Below are 17,036 nucleotides of genomic sequence, written 5' to 3'. Positions count from 1 at the left end.
AGACGAATTTAAGCCTTTCAATTCATGTGACTAAGATAAATCACTGGAAGCCCCATGATACATAACCAACAATACTCAATATAACAATATAATATAAATCCCAAAGGTTAGATTAGAAATCCATCAGTACAAAAAAATTCAATCCAAACTCAACTCAAACCAAAATCCACTTACATCTTGTATCTCATTAATCACCATTACCAACAATCCAACAAGAAGGTTTAAAATAAAATGGCCAAGAGATACCCTTAAATAAACAAATAATAATTATTATCCTCTAAGCCCATACTTGTCACTTCACCACACTTAATTTCTATTAATTCTTTATTAAAGATAATAAGAAACACTTCTAAAAAAATTTGAATAACTGATAACTTTAAACTAGTAACTCGTAGTTAAACACCTAAAATTAGCATTTTGTAATATACATTTAAAAACAAACATTTTACGACAATAATTTTGTTTTATCATACAAAACTATACACAATAATCAATGGTAACAAAATTAACAAGAACTTATTATGATACCAACTTTTAATGTAATAATTTACTTTAATAAAAAAATAAGTAAGTATTTACATATTTAATATTATTACATTAAACCTATTTCAAAAATTCTAATAAGCACAACAAAAATGTATTTCCAAACGACTAAATATATTTAAATACCACTGCAGTTCGGTCTTCGACAGTCTGTAATTCTAACTTGATGGGACATTGCAGCCAATAACTTAAAAGTTCTTCCGTATAACCAATCAGAAAATACATTTTAGTTACACTAATTTTCTGTACAGTAATAGCAGCTATTCTTATTATGTTGTGTTGTCTTTTTATGATTATTTCACTAGCTATTAAATCGTGCCAAGTACCAGTCATGAAACGACGAATGAACTCATCGTCTATAGCAGTTTCGGCCGGTCTTAAACCATCCAACATGTTGCCTATCAAAAAAAAATTGAATTGTACATTTTAAACAAACACTAAACAAGTATACATAAAAATGTTTAAATCTAAATATTTTATTCTATATCATACATGTGTTCCATGAGTTCCAACCCTTGATGTGAGCAATAGTATGTGGTGGCCCAGCCATCTCGTAAGTTAGTGGTTTGTTACCCTTAATAGATCGTTTATAACGAGCTGCTTGTACATGTTTGCATCGAGAAAGGACCAAGTAATTACTCCTACCAGGAAGGAATCGAGGCAATGTGTTAAAGAGCATCATCAATTCTTAAATTACTCTGTAACTAAATTATAATATCAAGTTAATGGCTTAGCATAATAAACAATTTATTTCATTCATCACAAAGTACTTACTCGGAATTTTTTAATTGTTCACTTAATTGAAATTTTGATAACAGGTGCTAATCCGAAATCTTTACTATGTTTATTTAAATTTTGAGTTTTGAATGCGATGAAATTCGGCTATATTATAATTTTATTTACCTTAAACTGTGGTCTGTGATTACATCTTTTATGTATTCACTTTTCAGAACACATTTTACGATAATTTAATAAATTTATAAGACCGTGTAAAATATTATCAGTGTATCACAGAATAGATTGATAATCAAAATCATGGTTTTGAAAACAGGTTTCCCAAATGACAAAAACACATTAATGTGTAATTTGGCTACACTGTTTATCAAGATCTCTACAAAATATAAATCACAGAATATATATATATCTTAGTCCGTGGACATACCACATACTTATAAATTGTTATAAATCTAAAATCTTAAAAATCTATGTAAATCATGGTATAAACGTAAAACGACACGGGCCACGGCACACGGGCAGAGTAGTAGAGCACACATTTTAAATTTTATAACACAATATTAATAATATTATATAGAAATTAGAACTATAGAAGTCTGTGTTGTAAGCTCTACGAGTTTATGAAATACTGTAACACTCGTGAAAAATACTTTTGCGTTATGGTTAAATTCAAAATTTCAATTTCTGTTTAAGCTTAGACACTCAACAGTGAATCCAATAAATAAATATGCCAACAGATCTTTTATCGTCCCTGTATGAAAATAAAATAATACTGTAATGACTAATGAGTCATTACATTTTTTTTTTTTTATTGAGAGTGTTATTCTCTGCTCTCTGTCCGTCCTATGTACGCTAATTTGAACTTTTTTTTTGGTGAATACACATGGAAATAAAGAATACATACCTATCTTTTTATTATTTTTTATTCGGTTTAAATCATAAAATTATATAGTCATAAATAATATTAATATAATAATAATTTTATAATTCACTTGGTTTTTTAATCATTTTATTTAACAATCTTATTATAGAAAGTTACACAAACACATAGTACTAATTTACATCTATAAATATTTTTATATTTATATATATATATATATATATTACACATATCTTAAGTGATGAAAACCCCATACACAAAAGAAAACTTACATACCTATGTATTTATAAAGATTAAATTTCTAAGATTAAACGATATTTAAAAGATTAAATACTGTTTTAGCTTTCATTTATCATTTCTAATTCATCGTCAGAGTCAACATCTGTATTTCTAAATAACATATAATTATCCATATCAATAGTCCGGCAGTTATTAATAGCATACTTGAGCTTTTCTTCAAATACTTCACGACTACTGTAATCTGTTAACCGCAGTTGAAAGAAGCAGGTCTGAGCTGTGGGTAATCCATCTTTTTTATCTTCAACCTTGATAATCTAAAAATTAAATGTATTTGCAATTATCATTGTTTATGAAAATGTTTTGTTAGTAGAGTTAAATGATAAACATATACTAATTATCAATTTTAATAATATTAATAATTGAAACATTCATCATACCACTTTTGTAACATAATTTTAACACTTAATTATAAACTTAAATTAAACATATGATGTGTATTAAGTATACATACATATCATAAAATTGATGTTTATTACAGTTTTCATAAATGAAATCACCATTTATTGCACTAATTAAAAAGTAGCTTTATGTAAATTTTACACAAGTAGTACAAAACTATTGATATTTCAATATTTTAGTTGAAGAATAATATCTAGGTAAATACCAATTATGTCATACTAAATAAATTTATAGTCAATGGTCATACTTACAATTAAGAATTAATCAATTTTTAAGAAGCATAAACTACCTATTACATATTTATTTCTTTACTACATTTGCCTAAAACCTAGGGCTATATCTATATAATATTTTTATTTATTTTATCTTATTTTATTTTAAACAGTACAATGCAGATATATGCCTAATTTACAATTAATAAATTTAGAATAATATACAAATACAAAGACAGTATTAAAAAGAAGAATATCATCATAAATAAATAATATAATTATTATGTGAGATAGAAAACATTTATATATACATATATAATAAAAATTTCATTTTGGGTAATATTATATTAAATATAATAGGACCATGATAATGGATTTCACTAATCTAAGGCTATGGTGATTCAAACATTTTAATAATTAATACTAATCTATCAACATTTATAAGTAATTTATAAATGTAGTAAATAATTTTACAACTGTTGTAAAACTAGTTCAAGTGTAATAAATAATAGATCTGATATTACATTAATAATATATTTTACGAAGCCATTTTGTTTGGACTATTATTTTTGGTAAAAACATTTTAATAACAGAAAAATTATTCGTTTGAATTTTCGAATTTTGAAAGATTTCAAACATGTTCATGGATTTTACATAACTCTTTCCTTTTGAACGTCAGTAGTTTATCTTGGTTTCCCTGTATTGTGAATCATGTGTCACTATCGGAGATAAATAAGAGGTATACAGTTTCTCTTTTTTTTGTACCATTAGAAACTAATCTAGAGCTGAACATCTTGTTCATGGCAAAATAAGCTTTGTTTGTGTTGTTTAAAATTGCAAAGGAAAGCACTTTAAAAGCTTGCATCCAACAATGAAATACCTTAATTATTTTTTCTTTAGTTATCTTTTTAACAATTTGGACACATGATCACTGTGCTCCAATCATTAGTAAAATGTTCATTTTATATTAATCCATATACTTCCAAGTTTCAATTGATTTTTGTATTTGTATTACTAAGTGTCGTCTTGCTAGCTTTAGAAATTTGGGGTTGATATTGTCTTCCGTCTTCTTCAGGTGCTTTGTTGTTCTTCTGGAAGTTGATAATCATGTTGATTTCATTAAAATTTGGCTCCAGAAATTCCAGCTGCATAGTTTTGTATATTATTTGTTTGTACATGTTGTTTCAATTTACTACTGTTCAACAACTTTTTAGTGTCTTTTTAAAAGATTGGTTATGGCCTGTGTTCCAGTAATTATATTTATATATCATCATCAGTTTGATACACAGTTTAAAATTCAGTTTCATGATTTGTATCTTCTTTTGGCTGATTTACATGCTTGAAAATCAATCTAGGATTCATTTTGTAATTTGCAATGTCTTCATTACTTTTTTTTTTTTGTTAATCTCGTTTAGCATCTTACTATACTGTTGAATAGGTTTATTGTTTCTTTAAATTTTTAAATATTTTCCTAAATTCTATACATTAGAATTTGATTACATTTTTATAAGTGAAAAAATGGGGTAGAGTATGCTTGATGAATACCCGTTAAATACTTTGTAAATCACTCTATATAATCCATTGATTTAATTGATATTTGTTTTTCATATATAATGGATAATGCATATTAAATGTATACTTATCAAGTGTTTACTGGGATATGAAATATAAACTCTACTTACATTTATATTTTCATCACACAAAATTTAAATACAAAAATTTTAAAATAAATAAAGCAATTTGTTGAGATTTTAAGAAGAAAATATTAAATGTTTAACTTCATAATATAAAAGAGTAAATAATATATTATGATTAATGGCTAATATAACATCAAATAACAGTAAATAACAGTAAATAACATAACATTACATAACAGTAAATAATATATTATGATTAATGGCTAATATAACATCTGATAAACTAGATATATATAAAAATTTACCTGGAAATGTTGAGAAAAATCCGATAAATTAGATGGAAGACGTGATCGTCCACAAACAAATCGTAAAAATAATACTTTCTCTGAATCCAAAAAACCATTTAAAATGTCCCATAACCATTGAACCACTTGAGAATTTTCATCCATTTCTCTATACCTGTAAAAAAGTTTGTTATGTACAGTATAATAGGGAACGAAAAATAAGAGTTTTGAAAATAAAGTTTTTAAGTGTTTTGGGGGAGTTTGAAAAACTTAAAATTTGGAACGTTTAAAATAAAACTTTAATGGTCATTCAATTTTAACTAATTTATACAACATCTGTAATGAATAAACTGGATGAGTAATCAATAAAAAAGAAAAAAAAATATCAACAAAATTAAATGTCTAAATCTTGGAGAAAACAAAATGGAATTTGAAGAATTTGTTAAAGCTTTATTAAGAAATATTAAGTTATTTTACTTTATTAATAAAATTTTTATATATAAAATTTATTATTTTTTTTACAGCTACAGTCAATAATTATTTTTATGTACAGAGCTATCATTGAACATATTTATTACTGTTAGATTTTACTAACTACAATATAATTATTCAATTATTTGATTAACCTAGTAACAATATTTGTTATGTAATAACATATAATTGTATTACCAAACTTCTTTAAGGTCCATAAAAATTTGTTTTAGAAAACTGAGACCTATGTTTCAAGTCTTTAATTCCTTAATACTTTTCCTTACAATCATACTATAGTAGATTAATAGAAATATAAAATATAAAAAATTACCTAACAATAGTTTTCAAAACTGGTATTGATATATTGGGTAGTCCGCATATCATGCGTTCTAGATTTTCAGCAGTTTGAAATGTAAGTAATGGTAAAGGTACTAATGCAGAAAGACCTCTTCGCACTGCTAATATTTGTTCATCCATTTCATGAAACCTTTGTTTTAGTGCTAATTCACAAAATTTTAATCTATTGGAATATGTAACTGGTACATAATGGCCATTTGGTATTAATGGCACAGTGTTATCCATCCAATCAGTACCAGTCATATTTAAAAAAGGTATTGCCTGAAAAAAACCAATTATTATAAATTATTTTCCAGATCAAATATACAATTACTCTTCTTACATCTTCAAAATTCTCTTCAGTAACTCCAGTTTGATGTATATTTTGTATACTTGTTAAGTTTTGTGCATAATAAGTATCATTTTCTTCTAAATCTGATATATTTAATGGTTCTCCAATAATCATTTTCCAAATTAATGGTGATAAAGGAAGAGCTAAAGGTTTCTTAGTTCTAATAGCAACGCCAAAAAGCATTCCTGATAAAAAAAAAATTTAATTAATTAAATTATTACAAATAAATTTAATTAATTAAAATCACATACCAAGGAATTGAAATTGTTGTAACTGTTTAAAATTATTCATTTTTGAATTAAATACAAATCGATCTTGATTATAACCTGTTTCATTTCGGCCATTTGGTGTCAAAACAAGTAATTTAACAGTCTGTGTTTGAAGTTCCTCCATCATTTGTGCAATAGTATCATCAAAAACACCTCCTGCATCATCTGCTCCCTCGCCCACTAATTTTACCTATAGTAAATTCAACAATTATATTTTTTTTAATACATTTTTAAAAAATTAAAGTTCCGAGTTTTCAGGTAAAGTCAAATTGTATAAAATAAATTTCTAATTTTGTTTTCTATAAATCAAGAGCATATATAAAAATATGCAACTCCTAAACAACCATCAGGTATTAATAATCAGCATAATCTTACAATATTTATATGATACTAGCTATCCTTTATGAACTCCATTGCACGTATAAAATGTTGTGTTAAATTTAGTTGCCTAATGCTAATATTTAGCATAACATGTGTGGATAAATAATAATTTTGGTATTTTAATTTGATGTATGGATAATATTTCCAACATATCAACTCTATCATAGCTGTCCTGTCCAGTGTTGTTTTTTTTTACCATTTAAAAGTAGCATTTTTTAATATTTTTCTTTCTTTTTTTTTTATTTTTTTGTTGTCAACTTTTCACCATAATAATAATTTCTAAGTTTTTTAATAATAACTAATAATTAGTAACACAGATGAAAAAAAATATCTTTATGCATGTGTTTTTTGATTAAACTTAGAGACTTGATTTTTCATTACATTATAAAATCAAAAATTGTCTCAAATTCTGTTGCCCAATGTACTCTTTCATTAAACAAAAATATAACAAGAAAATTGTATGAATAGTTTTAGAGAATATGAGTGACAAAGATTTTCACGTTTATATACACATACATTTTAAGATAAATATGTAGTACCGTGGACTTTTGTAAAAACTACTAAAGAAAATTATTTTAGAATATAAAGTTAGCGCATACCAAATAAAACAATGCATTAGTATGTTTTCTCGGAATTGATTGACAAAAATATTGTTATTTCACATTAAAAAGTTATTACCTAATAATCACAATAATTTATAGACTATGTTACTCAAGAATAATCAAGCTTTCTACCAGTGAAATAATTTCCATTGTTGGTTCTGTAATTCCAGAGATTACTTTCAACAAACTCACAAACCCACAAACTTTACTTCTTTAAATATTAGTAAAATAAAAGTTGTTTTCTAAAATTTTCCAATTTTTTTAATTTTTCTTTCCAAAATAACTTTCTACTCTAAGTACAGAAAAATTAAAAAAAAAAAAAAATGGATGAAATTAGTAAAAATATTCTCAGTGCTCTCAAGTTATGGGGTGATTAAGGGAAATAAAAATTCATTTATTTATAAACAGATAATGGATACTACTTTAGAAAATTTATAATAACTATACAATTTTTATAGAATTGCATCATAGATATCAATTTTCATACTAAAAACTAAATATTTCCATAAAAAATAATAATGAAATATTTCTTAAAAATTTTTAAAAATCAAAAATTTAATAATCAAATAAAAGTAACATTAAATTTTATTACCTTCCAAGCTCTAGATGGGAGCCTGAGTAGTTCTGCGTTAATGTTGACAATTTGTTTTGCAACTTGTTCAAAAATACACATACTAGTTCCATTACTACTCAGACGTTTAACAATTATTTGAGGACCATAGTTTTGACCTTGATTCATTGTACGACTAATAACTTTCATTAATGGTAATTTTATAATTTTATTTGTATATAAACATTTGAGCCTTTTATCTGCTAACCAATGCCAACGTTTAATGTTACTCCAATCAAATTCCTATACAAAGTAAATTAAATATTTTTTTAACTTGATTCGAGCTAAATAAATAAAATAAGTTCAATAACTCACAGTAGTATTAAATGGAATCATTTGCCAACATGTATATAAAATATTAGAAAATTGTTGTAAGCACTTCATTCTAGCAGCAATTGATGCAATTTTATATTCTTGTAAATATCCATATTGATAAGGAATTGATGTTGGTAAATCATTATGAGAAATATTTGTAGAACCCATTGAAAATGGTTCTGCTGTCCATGCAGCACAATGAGTACGACTAGTTGCAATCTTAAATAAAACATTAAATATCAATTAATATTTATTTACTAACTAGAATTAAAATTTATTTTACTTGTTTGATATTTTTATCTGATAAAGTTGGAATAATAGAAGGCTTTTGGACAGGTAAATTATGACCAAATCCAAGAATACCTTCACAGTTATTACCCCAAGCCCATACATCACCACAACCAGTCAATACTAATACATGATCTGGGCCAGTAGCTACATCAATTACGTATTGGGTTTCGAATTCAGATATCTATAATTAAAAAAAATTGTTATTAAAGTAATAAATTCCAATACAATAGGTTATGTTTACTTTTTCCGGGTGCAATAAAACATCTGTAGTATCTTGTGAATTAACCGAACCACATGAATAGAGTTCACCATCTACTGAAAGGAACATTGTAAAACCATTTCCACAGTATGCTTTCATAATATTTTTTCCAGTTAGTGATGTAATTATCTAATATATTAAATTTAAATACGTTTAAAATCATTTTTTATTTAAGTGAGAATACCACTATAATTATAAAATTATGGCAAATGCTTACTTGTGGAACATAAATATCTTTTTCGCTCCCAACTCCTAATTTACCACCTTCTCCTTCTCCAAATGCCCAAACAACATTTTCACCAATACAAACAGTATGATTTTGTCCACATGCAATGTATTTTATATTCAAGAAGCCTTTATGAACAATTTTTGTTGGACGTTTTTTGTTAACATGTCCACCTAAACCTAATTTACCATGTTCAGCACTTCCAAATACATAAACTTCCCCATCTTGGGATAATACAGCACTGTGTTTATGTCCACAAGCTACTTGAATAACCACTACATCATATAGAGATTCAATAAGTTTTGGCTTTCTCTGTCGCTCATTGTTACCATGTCCTAGTTTGCCAAAATCGCCATCTCCCCAAGAAAAGACTTCTCCAGTCTCTGTCAAAGCTAAGCTATGTCCATCAGAGCCAATAGAAGTGGATAGTTGAGTTATTACAAATCCTTGTAAAGCTGATATCATAGTTAGATTAGGCAGGCTATCAGAATGTCCATGACCTAAACGGCCATAATTGCCTTCGCCACATGATAACACGGTTCCTTGGCTAGTCAATACAAAAGTACAATTTTGTCCACAAACAATACGTTGAGCAATTTTAAAGTTTGGAATTTTGATAGGTGAACATATATTAATACATTGACCAACAGCTGTAAAACATAATAAAAATAAATAAAAATATTTTTATTTTTTTTTTTATATTCACAACTAATCAAGGCCTTGTATGTTATTGATAACTTGCTTTTTACTTTTTTTTTAAATACAGTCGACTCTCGGTAACTCGAAATTCAAGGGGGGAAAAAAATTCGACTTACTAAAAATTTCGAGTTATCAAAACATTTAAAAAGTATATTTTTATTTAAAATAATTTTTACACTAAAGTAATAAAATAAAAAATGTTTTTTTAAATTCTCATTTTTCTGTCAAGACATTGCTAAACCCATTTTAATAAACAGAGTTCTATATCAGAGTATTCTCCTATTTTAATTTTTTTCCAAGTTGCTGAGTTTAAATAAAGTTAAAAATTTAATTTACCAATAATTTTAAATTAAAGATTTTTAAAATAACATCTTTATTTTTTATTATTGTAGACAATGTACTCGCTAAAATTATAAAATCTTTGGCTATTTTATGTTTTTTTCTTTTTGCCTTTTTCAATAATTTTAAGCAAGTTCATTTTTCTGCAAGTGATAATGTTGTTAATTTTCTTTTTGAGCCATAATAACCACTGTATTAACACTGTTACATACAATAAATGATTGAACGAACAGACAACATAAAACTTTACTGAAATCTATTGTATAGAATACCAAGGTTTAAGTTACAAATATTTAGTTGACTCTAAAGTCAAGTTTTACAAAACAAGTCATAAATGAAAAATAATTGTGTAGATAAACTATTTTTAGTACTAAATTTAAATAAGAAAATTTTAGATATCGAAAATTTTTCAAATTAATTTTCAAGTTAACAAGATTATTTAAACATTAAGTGTTATAGTTATTTGAAAGGGAATATTAATTATTCGAGGTATCGAGAATTTCGAGTTACCAAGATTCGAGTTACCGAGAGTCGACTATATTACACAATAACAAAAAATATGTATAATTTAATTTATATTAATAACAAATTTTAAGTATATATTTACTAACATAGTTTTTTAGTAGTTTAGTTATTTTTATTGATTTTGATTTCAAAATAAAAGTGCCATTTTTTAAAAAAAAAAAATTTAGTTAAGAAATTTTATAAGTGAATTTTTCTAGTTTTTTTAGAGTATCAACATCCAGACCCTTAGTTATTAATAAAAAATTATTACACAATATGCCAGTATCTCCCAATTGTCCATTTCGACCATTGCCCCAAAGGTATGCATCACATTTGGTATATGGTTGCCAATCATGAGGAGCTGTATTAAACCATTGAATTATTTGTTGATCAGCTTCTATAGTCCATTTATTATTGCTAATAGCTTCAGACCATAAATAATGATCTTTATTTTCTTCTAAATTATTTTTAAAACAAATATTTATAAATGTTAAGTATAAGACTTATGCATATAAATATAAAACAATGGAGCATACCATTTAAGCCAGATGAAAAGTAGCTTATAAAAGTTTCGGGGAAATTCTTTCTTGTTAGTAAGGCTTTAGCAGTATTCAAAACTGTAATTAATTTTTGTAGCCATTGCCATTCTTCATCTATTTTAAAAGTAATTAAAATTAGCTTTAAACTTCAAAATAACAACAATTAACATACAAAATTCAATGCTATGACTTGTATTTGGTGGTACAAATGGAATACAAAATGTTTGATCTGGCCAAATTTCTAGAGCAATCCCAATAAGTCCTTTTAAATAATCACTATATAGAAGTCGATCACCCATCAGCACTTTGTGTTTCTCATGGTTCATTTGTAACTGAAGTAAATCAGGTAATGAGTTAACAAATTTACAAAAATATTGAACATCATTTAGTCCACGACGATACAAGGCACTTCGAGCATTTGATTCAAATCGATTATGTGTAAGATTATCAGCACAAAACTGTATTACTGTTACATCCTAAAATACATGAAATAAAACATGCATATAAATTATTAGTTAAAACTTAATAATAAGAAATATTTTTAATTGCCTTTGATCGAGCAAAACAAACAGCAAGTCCAAGTTGATCCTCCATCCAGCATAAATCATCTACACCACCAGATCCAGTATGCGTATTCAACAAACTCCCATCAAACAATGACCAAATATTTACTACACCACTACTTCCTTTGCTACACCCTGTAGCCAGTACTAAACCACTATCATGGATACTCATTGAAGTAACAGAATTAAACATGTGCCCTTGAAATGAGTATAGCATTTTTGGTTTTAATTTAGAAAATGGAGTAGGTATTAACCAAACATTAATGGATCCAACTGTAGTACCAACACAAAGTATCAGTCCTTTGTTACCTAAAAATACAAATACAAATTGGAAATAAAATATTATCATGTATAACAAATATGATATTAATCACTTAATATTGTATTACTTACCCACAACAGGCGACCAAACTACACAAGAAGGCTCATTTGAATGATTCAGTTCGTGAAATATTTCCCAACTATTTTGTTTTTTAATCCAGAGTCTAACAGTTAAATCTTCTACATTGCTTACAGACAGTATATCAAACATTTTAGACCATTGCAAAGTAGATACAGGACTCTAAAACATATTTTTATTTATTAATAAGTTTTTTTAATTATTTTACATACTAGTATTTAATTACTTGGCATATTGTTAATATTTCAGGTTCAGTTCTAGTTTGAATTTTACCCACGGTAATGGCACCAGAAGAAAATGCTACAGCAAATGGAACCAAATTATCATGCCATGCTATATGAGAAACTGGAACTGTAAATATATGTATAAAAAAAAAGTTTTTAATAAAAATATATTCAATAGATTTTGTAATTTTATAAAATTGTATTCTAAATTTTATACAAGCTTATACAATGATTCCCAAGGCTATAACTGGGGGAAGGTCCAGGGGTCCACCCCCCCCCCTCCCGAAATTTTTAAAAGAATTATTTAATGCAAATTATATTTTATTATTATATTTTTAATGTAAAAATAACAAGTTTTCAGTATCTACATAGTTAAAAAAATGTTGGACCCCTCCCCCAAAATTTTTTTTAATTACGGTCTTGATGATTCCTCAATAAATTATACAATATATTCAAGCACAAGTTTTTCTATTTTGTGTATGTATTACCATGAATAGTGAATAATTAATAAAAATAAAAATAGTAAATAACAATTTAAAACATTTCAATTCATACATTCATGTGTAAATCTAGTCAAATATTTTTTGGTATAAAATTTTAACATAGTAAATAGATAAATTAGTGTGAGTGGTTAATCTTAAAGTATAGTTATATACATAGTTTTAACCAATTTACCTAAATTCAAGTTAGTTTATATCCAAAATCATTGCATGTAAACAGCTATTATTTCAGTTTACCAAACACAATTTAATTAACTCACATTTGAAATGTGCATTAGAAAATACATGAAGGGAGAGGGTGCACAAAATGCATATAAATTTATTAAATATTATACAAAATTTATATAAATAAAATACTCTATAACAACCGAATAAGGATAAAGATATATAATAGATTATTAATTTAAATTGAGATAAATTTATTTATTCCGAACATTTAAGCATAGCAACATATACTGGTTTAGTAGTTGTGGATGTATACTAGCACCATAAATCGTATTTATTCAATACAAATCAACTTAATTTGAATTAATGAAAACATGTAAACAATGGCAGGCTAAAGGCTCAATTTTTACGCACCTGTGTCAACTTTTCAAGTTCAGATGCTTATTGATTACTTCAAAAAATGCCAAATAAATACCATAAATAGATACCTATCCAGTATGTAGAAAGTATAATATCATTTTAATCATAAAACGAGTATATTTTGAAATTGTGGTGGTGGAGTAGTAGACAACCACATTCGGTATCAGCCACACAGATTTGTGAGGATTATTGTTAGAGGGCGGTGGTGATAAATACTTAAATACGAAATTGCGTCATTTAAAATTTAAGTTAAGTCCACCACTGAATAAAACAAGGTATTAAAATACATTATTGAAAAAACAACTTATACCCAAATCTCTTAATCTCCTAATTAAAAAAAAAAACGCATGTGTGTATTTATTTATACTAATAATTGTTAATTGTTATTATTGAGGATGATTAAATGATTACATTAGTTACTGACCAATGCTGGATGTTAGATTATGTTTTCTAGTGCTTATTCTATTAGTGTACCAAAGTTATTTTATAATTGTTTAATAAAGCATTCTATTTTAATTTTAATTTTATTGTACAATTTTTAAGTTTCATTTAATAATACATTAATTGAACCAAGTATATGTATTAATTGTGCACAAACCTCCAAGACGGCAAAATTCATTAAGTTTCTCATATGTAATTTTATTGAGTGAATCAACAATAGCTATATTCACAGAACCATCAACACCTCCAATTAACAAATACTGTGAATAGAAATCATAAGAATTTTTTGTTGATATTCCAGACCATGCTATAGCTGTTATCCAAGCATCTTGAGTATATGTTGATAAACAAGTTTCATCTTCTTGAAAAACATCTGTACATAAATAATATAATAAATAAAAAATTTAATAACAAATGAAAGTACTGACGTCTTTGAACTGTATAAATATTAAGAGTTCCTTCCATTGACGCAGCAATACATAATCCAGAAGGTGACCATGCAAGTTTTGATATCAATTCTCCATTTAGATCATTACCATACATTTGTGTGGATTTATAAAATAACAATGTTGTCTCTAAGCTTAATTCATTATTCCATAACCTCATTGTTCCATCAAATCCACTATAAAAAGTAATTCCATGTAAAATATTTGTTATAAATGTGTATGTTTTGAAGCAAAAAGATTACGTACGAAGATGCAAGTGATTTTACATTCCGTTGCCATATTACATGGTTTATACGGTTCTCATGCCCTTCCAGTTTCACAATTGGACATCGTTTTAATGTTCCAGGGAAATCAGATTCATTTGATAAAACCAATTGCTTTCTATTTAAAGATTTATTAACTAATATATTTACCTAAAATAAATTATTTAATATCAGTTTTCAATTAATGTAATCGCATAATAAATCATTTTTATCTTCAACCCCCGAAAATGTATACTTTATTGGTACAAACATTATAACTGAAATACTTAAAAAATAAATCTTTTTAAATTTTTTTTACTGAATATATAATTTATTATAAATTTTAATTTAATTACATACATTTATTATTTATTGTTAGAAACAACTTCAATGAAGGCTAGAGTTCCTGAACAGTTTTTTTTTTTACTAATATAAAATACTGTATGCCATACTGGGTTAACTATCAGAATGTTATGCGTTCATAAGTTTCCTACATTTAAATTACCCAGCCGGAGTTCATGTGTACAAGACACTATGTTTAAAAATGTACCTAATCTGATACTATTTATAGTTACTATATTTCCATAAAAAAAAACAAACATTTAATTCAGGGGTCACCAAACTACAGCCTGCGAGCCGAATACGGCCCTCGAACAAATTTGAACCAGTCCGTGGCCCCCATAGAATAGTAATATATGAGGAGAAATCTAACATTTAAAAATTAAAAATTATATATGTTATAATATATATATATATACATTTTTGGCCCGCCAAGAGATGATGATATTTTTTGTGGCCCTTGAATTAAAAAGTTTGGAGATCCCTGATTTAATTTCCCAGTAGACCTTTTACCTCTCACTCCTGCCCCCCCTTCCAAAAAAAAAAAAAAAATATCCCAAAATCCTTAAACTTTCAATAAATTAAATATAACTAATATATGCAATTAACTTACTAATTGCTTGCATGCCCAATGCTTAATATCATTATTAACAAAATGAGATAATAAACATGCAGATAATGCATTAATGAGCATTTTAACTGATGGTTTATTATTGTTTTCATTTGGACTTAATGCTCCAGTTTCATCTGAAATTATTTTTAATTTTATTCAAAATATTGATGGTAAAAAAAAAAAAAAATTTTGGAACTTACCATGTTTTGAAAATATATTTAGTTTTTTTACAAATTCATTAACAACTAATTTGTTAACTTTTAAATTGTGTTGCATTTTTAAATTTCCTTCACTTGCCATCATAAAAATTTCCTTAGAATAAAATAAAACTTTTATTATTTTAAATATAATATATAATTATATACTACAACTAGTTCAATAATCAATGGTTTTAAAACCATAAAACGTGCCTACCAAGAAAAGTAAGAGATAAATATTGATAATGTATGCACTATAATAGTACTTTAATATTAGGTATACACTAATTAAAAAAATTGTATTGTTTATTCAAGGGAGAAATGATTATTTTTTTTTGGGGAGGGGGATGCGTGTACCAAACAAATCTGAGAACTACTATACCTAATAGATGTTTAAAACATAGTACCTATAATTGAATTTCATTTACATATTTGTTTATTGTATTTATTTAAATATTAAAAGATTATGAGTTCAATATACATGAACAGTCTAAGTGGAGATTTAAGGATCATTTTTACAGTAAAAAGACAACGTATTCATATATTATCTTTTATAAATTAATAAGTATAATTATAAATTTTTAAATTCAATTTTAAAACTACTATAAAATAATTCTTCTGATTTCCCCCTAGCTAGTTATACCTAGATAAAGTAAAAACCAAAAAGTATAATATTTATGTGATGACAGAGAAATAATGAGACATCAAAACATACTGCCAAGTTTTAATGTAATAACTTGCAAAAAATGGAATTCATTTTTCGATGAAATAATATAAATTAATTCATTGTAAGAAAAAATATAACATGACTCTGGGTTAAGTTAGAAAATAATATGTCCTAATTATTTAATGATTTAATAAATATATTTTATTTCATACAAACTGCCACTGTTGTGCAAGTTAAATTTTGATTTTAAAATAATTATAAAATTTAAAATTGATTTATCGTGGAATTTTAATGAAAAAAGTTATATATTTGGAATGTAGTTAGAACATTTTTTTAATTAGACTTAATTGAGTTTAAGTTTTTCACAATTCCTTACATATTTATAATAATTAACATAAGCCAAATTTTCATATAATAGTTGACAATATTTTATCAATAAATTGTATATGTTCAAATATTAGATAATATACAAATACATATATACATATATAAATTAGTATAACAGAAAAATGGAATGTAGTCTCCTCTTTTATGATAAAATTAAGTATAATAATAAGTAGTTTCATATAGATGAAAACATCTTTAAAACCTATTTATAAAAAGTCATAATTAAATGATTTATTAATAATATGAAAT

General features: G+C 25.8%; 2 protein-coding genes across 2 annotated transcripts in view; both read right to left on the bottom strand.

Annotated features, from left to right (window-relative positions):
* Positions 1-443: 443 nt before the first annotated feature.
* LOC114119971 (28S ribosomal protein S24, mitochondrial) lies at positions 444-1,544 on the bottom strand. Its single transcript, XM_027981722.2, has 3 exons — positions 1,318-1,544; positions 1,036-1,247; positions 444-941 (listed from the first exon to the last, which is right to left on the bottom strand). The coding sequence occupies exons 2-3, from the start codon at positions 1,223-1,225 to the stop codon at positions 652-654; spliced, it is 480 nt and encodes a 159-aa protein (XP_027837523.1). The 5' UTR covers positions 1,226-1,247; positions 1,318-1,544; the 3' UTR covers positions 444-651.
* A 641-nt stretch (positions 1,545-2,185) lies between these two features.
* The window catches only part of LOC114119970 (probable E3 ubiquitin-protein ligase HERC1), a 37,421-nt gene continuing 22,570 nt past the window's right edge, over positions 2,186-17,036 (bottom strand). The window contains exons 43-63 of the mRNA XM_027981720.2: positions 15,737-15,848; positions 15,537-15,670; positions 14,589-14,755; positions 14,325-14,518; positions 14,054-14,269; positions 12,373-12,497; positions 12,140-12,308; positions 11,733-12,055; positions 11,356-11,659; positions 11,181-11,297; positions 10,916-11,101; positions 9,094-9,752; positions 8,859-9,005; positions 8,610-8,798; positions 8,327-8,545; positions 7,994-8,254; positions 6,401-6,608; positions 6,141-6,334; positions 5,793-6,079; positions 5,012-5,165; positions 2,186-2,712 (exon numbers count right to left, since the gene is read on the bottom strand). Coding sequence (XP_027837521.2) covers positions 2,497-2,712; positions 5,012-5,165; positions 5,793-6,079; positions 6,141-6,334; positions 6,401-6,608; positions 7,994-8,254; positions 8,327-8,545; positions 8,610-8,798; positions 8,859-9,005; positions 9,094-9,752; positions 10,916-11,101; positions 11,181-11,297; positions 11,356-11,659; positions 11,733-12,055; positions 12,140-12,308; positions 12,373-12,497; positions 14,054-14,269; positions 14,325-14,518; positions 14,589-14,755; positions 15,537-15,670; positions 15,737-15,848 — 4,581 coding nt within the window. The 3' untranslated portion in view covers positions 2,186-2,496. The remainder of the gene's footprint in view (positions 2,713-5,011; positions 5,166-5,792; positions 6,080-6,140; positions 6,335-6,400; positions 6,609-7,993; positions 8,255-8,326; positions 8,546-8,609; positions 8,799-8,858; positions 9,006-9,093; positions 9,753-10,915; positions 11,102-11,180; positions 11,298-11,355; positions 11,660-11,732; positions 12,056-12,139; positions 12,309-12,372; positions 12,498-14,053; positions 14,270-14,324; positions 14,519-14,588; positions 14,756-15,536; positions 15,671-15,736; positions 15,849-17,036) is intronic.

Source organism: Aphis gossypii, chromosome 3 (genome assembly GCF_020184175.1).
Source record: "Aphis gossypii isolate Hap1 chromosome 3, ASM2018417v2, whole genome shotgun sequence".
Lineage (NCBI taxonomy): Eukaryota > Metazoa > Arthropoda > Insecta > Hemiptera > Aphididae > Aphis > Aphis gossypii.
This window is presented reverse-complemented; position numbering and strand designations above follow the sequence as displayed.

Excerpts from the sequence above, each read along its gene's own strand:
- LOC114119971 (XM_027981722.2), bottom strand. The coding sequence starts at position 1,225 with ATGATGCTCTTTAACACATTGCCTCGATTCCTTCCTGGTAGGAGTAAT. Across the intron at positions 942-1,035 it reads TTGGAACTCATGGAACACAT|GCAACATGTTGGATGGTTTA; the intron begins GTATGATATAGA and ends TTTTTTTGATAG.